Below are 5,265 nucleotides of genomic sequence, written 5' to 3'. Positions count from 1 at the left end.
AAAAAACTCCTCTATCGGGTTTAGAAAGGGAGAGTATGCAGGCAGAAAGATGTTAGAAAACCTCGGATTATTGGTAAACCAGTCACGAACCAGAGCAGTGCGATGGAAGCTGACATTATCCCAAACAACAATGTAACGAGGCTGCTCTGGCTGTGCTGGTTCCCTCAGGTCCTGCTGGAACATATGCTCTCTTAGACCATCAAGGAAAGCAAGGAGGAGCATAGTGTTATGGGGTCCTAGAATGGCATGACGGTGGAGTACCCCTCGTTGGCTGATGGCTGCACACTGTGACATTCCCTCCGCGCTGACCAGGGACATTTACAATAGCCCGATGGCCAATTATGTTCCTCCCCCTTCTCCTTTTGGTCAGGTTGAAACCAGCCTCATCCACAAAGATAACTTCATGGGGAACAGACCGGCCTTCAATCTCAAAGATTCTCTGCAAAACACATGAAACACAGTAGAGTAAATCACTGCCCTGAAGCACAGTTCACACAAAAGGGCACAAATGGCAGCATAAACTGCTATACTGTGATGGTACACAATACTTCATACGATATCAAAACTCATACCTGAACATATTCCACTCATTGGTCTTTCAGTCTGTCAGAGTTTCATTCGAAAGGGACGCAGTACGCCTGTTTCATCCGGAACCGGTGCTTTCGGAGGATACGATCAATTGTGGAGAGGCTGATGGCATTTATCCCTCGAAAATGATGATTATCCTCAGTCACTCTCCTTTGAATCTCTCGCAGGCGGATTACATTTCTGTATGAGAGGCAATTTGATGCATTTCTTTATTACAGTAGCATAGTGCAACAGTGTATGCACTCTAAAGTTACTGTACAGAGCAGTCTTACTGCAAGTACACCTACCTGTTTTCCTCCCTGAAGGTTTTGATGATGGAGGCAACGGTGAAGCGACTCAAATTTGGCTGTACTCGTTGCCCAGCCTCCCTCATAGTCATACCATGGACAAGGCCATGGTCAACTAAAGTGGCTCGAATTTCATCTGAGACTGCTTGTCTCCTTGCCCTTATTCTTCCTCCTCCTCCTCCGTCACCACATCCTCCTCCTCCTCTCCCTCTTCTCCCTTGTCCTCTTCCTCCTCTTCCTCCTCCTCCTCTCCCTCCTCTTCCTCTTCTTCCTCCTCTTCCTCCTCCTCCTCCTCCTCCTCTTCCTCCTCTCCCTCCTCCTCTCCCTCCTCCTCCTCCTCGACCTATTCCTTAATTTCTCTGTGGATCCATTGTTCCAAAGTTCAGTGAACTGATTCGGGCCCTTGTATCTATTTATTGAAGGATCTGATTGATGTGTTCAATTTTGACTCTTAGTGTTCCCACCTGGGTAATTGTTTGCTAACTGAGTGACTCATGAGTTAAAGCAGGGGAATAGTGTTTATAGTTCAGCAAAATGGTTGTGCTTTTTGAAAAATGGCGTTATGGTTTTGAAATTTTAGTTCAAAAGCCTGGTTATAGTGTTTTAGCAATTGAGAAAAACTGTAATATGTGAGCAGCGTGAATGTACATGTTTGCAAAAATAAAGTTTATGTGTAGTTAGTGAAAAACTGAAATTTTCGTTTAAAATGTGTTTTATAAGTTAGGGTTAGGGTAAATAAACTTAAATAAATGATGAATACTTGATTAAATGTATGATTTGCTTCAGTAACATGCTACTATGATGTCATATATGTTATTACCATATTATTTCAAATAGACATAGGGGAGTGCGGAGGACATAGTAACGCGGGTTATTTGTAACACACGTGGTTTGATTATTTCCAGACTTTAGCATAATAATATTTACAGTACTTATTAGTTACCATATCAACATTATATAGAGAATAAAAGTGCACCAAAATTCAAAAATCTTTTGAAGATATCGCCGAACATTTATTTTACCATAGTATAATTTTAATTCTGGCTTAAGTAAATTTTTCATTTAAAATTAGACAAATCTGCTATTATTTGAATCCCCAACATGTTATTTATCAGATTAGATTTTAGTTTTAGTTTTTTTTTTCATTTTTAATTTTTTTATGCTTTGATAACTAGCAGTAGACACTAACCAGTTTTAAATTTCAGTTGCGCAGATGGGGGACGTTGTAACACTTCATTACAATGTGCTATTCTATGACATTAGCGATGCAATTTACTTTAATGAATTTTAATGAGAAACAACGAGAAACAGGTGAATAAATACTGATAGTCAATGTTTAATGTTCAGAAATTATTATTTCAAGACATGTAAAGCATTTTTGCTCGTTTATGTGGGCCGTCCCAAGCATGGTCTGCAGAAGAAGATCCTCAAGAGCAGAGCCTCCACGTAATCTAGCGTTAAAAAACTTGTGTGATTCACTGATAAAGAAGAGAAACGAGAGGCGCTCATCAGGATCTGAGGAGATCTGCAGTTTACACAGTGAGAAACTCAAACTCTTCTGTCTTGAGGACAAACAGCCGGTGTGTTTAGTGTGCAGAGACTCAGAGAAACACGTCAATCACACATTCAGACCCATCAGTGAAGTGCTTCCATCTCACAAGGTATGATCAGAAAATGGCTTTCATTTCATATGCTGAGCACAGTGTCTTGCTAGTAATATTTGAATATGTTTATCCTTTACAAGTTAAATAATCAAAAAATATATATGTCCTGCAAATTTCAGGCACAAATGGGACTACTTCATGAGAATGATCATATGTCATAAAATTGACAAAAACTATGAAAACTTCCAAACATACTAAAGCTCTTAGCTACTTAAGTTTAACAGATTTCCATCTTAACTTGTAGGAGGAACTGAATACAGCACTGACATCTTTACAAAACAAGCTCAAACATGCAGAAGAAATGAAAGCAAAGTGTGATAAAACAGTTCAACACATCAAGGTGAGGATATCGAGAGTCAAACATTCACAGAGTTTATGATGGACATTAATGGAGTGAGTGTTAATGCAGAGCTGACTGAAGTGAATGTGATGTGATTTCAGTCTCAAGCTGAGCACACAGAGCGTCAGATTAAAGAGGAGTTTGAGAAGCTTCATCAGTTTCTCAGAGATGAAGAAGAAGCTACAATCACTGCACTGAGGGAGGAAGAGGAGCAGAAGCAGCAGATGATGAAGGAGAAGCTGGAGGAGATGAACAGACACATCTCAGTTCTTTCACACACAATCAAAGACACGGAGGAGATGATGAAAGCCAGCGATGCCTGCTTTCTGAAGGTGACAACTGCATTTAGCTTCATTGGGTAATTGGTGAGTTGTTTTGTGCACAAACAATGATCAAACTCTTCATTTGTATAGAGAGAAAATGAACTGTTATGAGTGTTTGATGAGATATTAAAATGTCTTTCAAACTCTATATTTTCCAGGACTTTAGCATCACGATGGAAAGGTAAGTTGAGCTGCTGGTGTTTCTTCTCTCAGTGGATCTGAACTCAAATCCACTGCAGTTCTGACTCCTGAATGTTCTTCCAGAGTCCAGATCTCACAGCCGGATCCACAGATGAGTTCTGGAGCTTTGATTCATGTGTCACATTACTTGAGTGACCTGCGGTTCAGAGTCTGGAGGAAGATGCAGGAAACTCTCCAACACAGTGAGTCTCCAGCAGATTTGACATCAGTAGACATTAATGATTAGATAGTTAAGAAACAAAGACAGACACATCAACATTTGATAGAAATACATCTAATAATCACTTTAAGTTCTATGAAATTGAAGTGAATCTGAACTGTATTTCATAAGATTATCAGATCATACTGCAAACTCATGATGACTACAAAACAGTCTATTCTTCGTGGTGTATTGGAGTGTTGGAATAACCACAGCATCAAACCAAAGGAAGGGAGCGGTTTTCTTTAAGTCTAATGTCTGGCTTATGCGGTATATGAACAGCAAATACAGCTCACAATCCCCAGCGCAACCTTTGACTCTCTTCACAGTTAAAGAGAAGCTGCAGCATGTGAGAGTTCAGCTGGACTGTGACGGAGGAAATGTGTCCTTCTCTGATCCTCTAACTAACATCTGTCTCTGCTCATTCACATCAACCTTCACAGAGACTGTCTTTCCATTCTTATATAATCGCTGCACAACATCCCCTCTGAGGATCTTACCAGTTAAACTGATTGTAACAACAGAAAATCACAGTTAAATCTCATTCTGCTTTTAGATTAATCAAGGTACAAGAATTTGTTGTTTTCATTGTTTTGCATTTTATGGTTCAATATTGTATATTCTGTATTCAGGTAACTAATGGATATTAAAAACATATCTGAATATATATGAAATTATATTTTTAGGTAAAAAACAGCCCCAAACAAACAGAAGTAGCAATAGATAATTTTTTTCCTTCAGTATATTGACCTGCCCTGCGCTACATTTTTTCATTGTATTATCAAAAAAGAAAAAATGTAAGGCAGGTCTTGGTTTTATTCAGCCGTTGTTGACTGGATTTTGATTGATTTTTGGATTTGATTGATTGAGATTGGTGTCACACTCAAATATGAATGTGATTGTAGCGTAGGGGAGACAACTGAGTAGAGGATCCAAACAGAATCAGATCACAAGCCCGGCTCCAACACACCTGCCTGTAATGTTCCAGTAAAGCTGAATGTCTAGAGTAGATTATTATAACTCCAGTAAAGCTGAATGTCTAGAGTAGATTATTACAACTGTTTGATTACAGGAGTTGAACTCTGCACTAGACCTCCAGAACCTCAGGCAAAGACACTCTGTGTGTGTTACAGACTACAATGTGTAACATTATTGCATTTTAATAATTGCATTACTTTCACAGTAATTTCACAGCGGGACTTCTCTTGTATCAAACTGCACTCTCAGAAATATTCTTGTAAACAAACAGCATCATACTGTGTTTCTACAGTGCATATAAAGCTTGTGTTGTTTATTTTGTAATGTTGTAAGTGTTGTTTTTATTTGTTGTGTTTTGTATGTCGAGACATTTTAAAGTTGCTTCACTATTGTGTAAGGTCCATCCGTAAACAATTATAAATATAAAATAAGTTATTGATTAATATTCATGCTTAAAAAATGCTAAAATTAAATTTCATATACATGCTAAGAATAGTTTGAATATCTTAAAGTCAGGTAATTAGCTTATTCATATTCTAGCTTGTCATCATTTTGACATGTTTTTATTTGTCATTTCTGACATGACTAGATCAGAAAATTGAATATGAATTTACAAGGTCCAAGATCCCAAACAAATGGTATCACCAATCACCGGGATGGTGACTTCAAAATAATTACAGTAGTG

At 38.3% G+C, this 5,265-nt stretch overlaps 1 protein-coding gene across 1 annotated transcript in view; it reads left to right on the top strand.

Annotated features, from left to right (window-relative positions):
• The first annotated feature begins 2,281 nt into the window (after nucleotides 1-2,281).
• Nucleotides 2,282-5,265, top strand: part of LOC107575939 (zinc-binding protein A33-like) — a 3,693-nt gene continuing 709 nt past the window's right edge. Inside the window, exons 1-5 of the mRNA XM_016262246.1 lie at nucleotides 2,282-2,536; nucleotides 2,784-2,879; nucleotides 2,981-3,211; nucleotides 3,361-3,383; nucleotides 3,467-3,585. Coding sequence (XP_016117732.1) covers nucleotides 2,282-2,536; nucleotides 2,784-2,879; nucleotides 2,981-3,211; nucleotides 3,361-3,383; nucleotides 3,467-3,585 — 724 coding nt within the window. The remainder of the gene's footprint in view (nucleotides 2,537-2,783; nucleotides 2,880-2,980; nucleotides 3,212-3,360; nucleotides 3,384-3,466; nucleotides 3,586-5,265) is intronic.

This window comes from Sinocyclocheilus grahami, unplaced genomic scaffold (genome assembly GCF_001515645.1).
Source record: "Sinocyclocheilus grahami isolate Dianchi unplaced genomic scaffold, SAMN03320097.WGS_v1.1 scaffold3025.1, whole genome shotgun sequence".
Classification (NCBI taxonomy): Eukaryota; Metazoa; Chordata; class Actinopteri; order Cypriniformes; family Cyprinidae; genus Sinocyclocheilus; species Sinocyclocheilus grahami.
The sequence above is the reverse complement of the archived record's forward strand: the minus strand, read 5'-3'. Positions and strand labels throughout refer to the sequence as shown.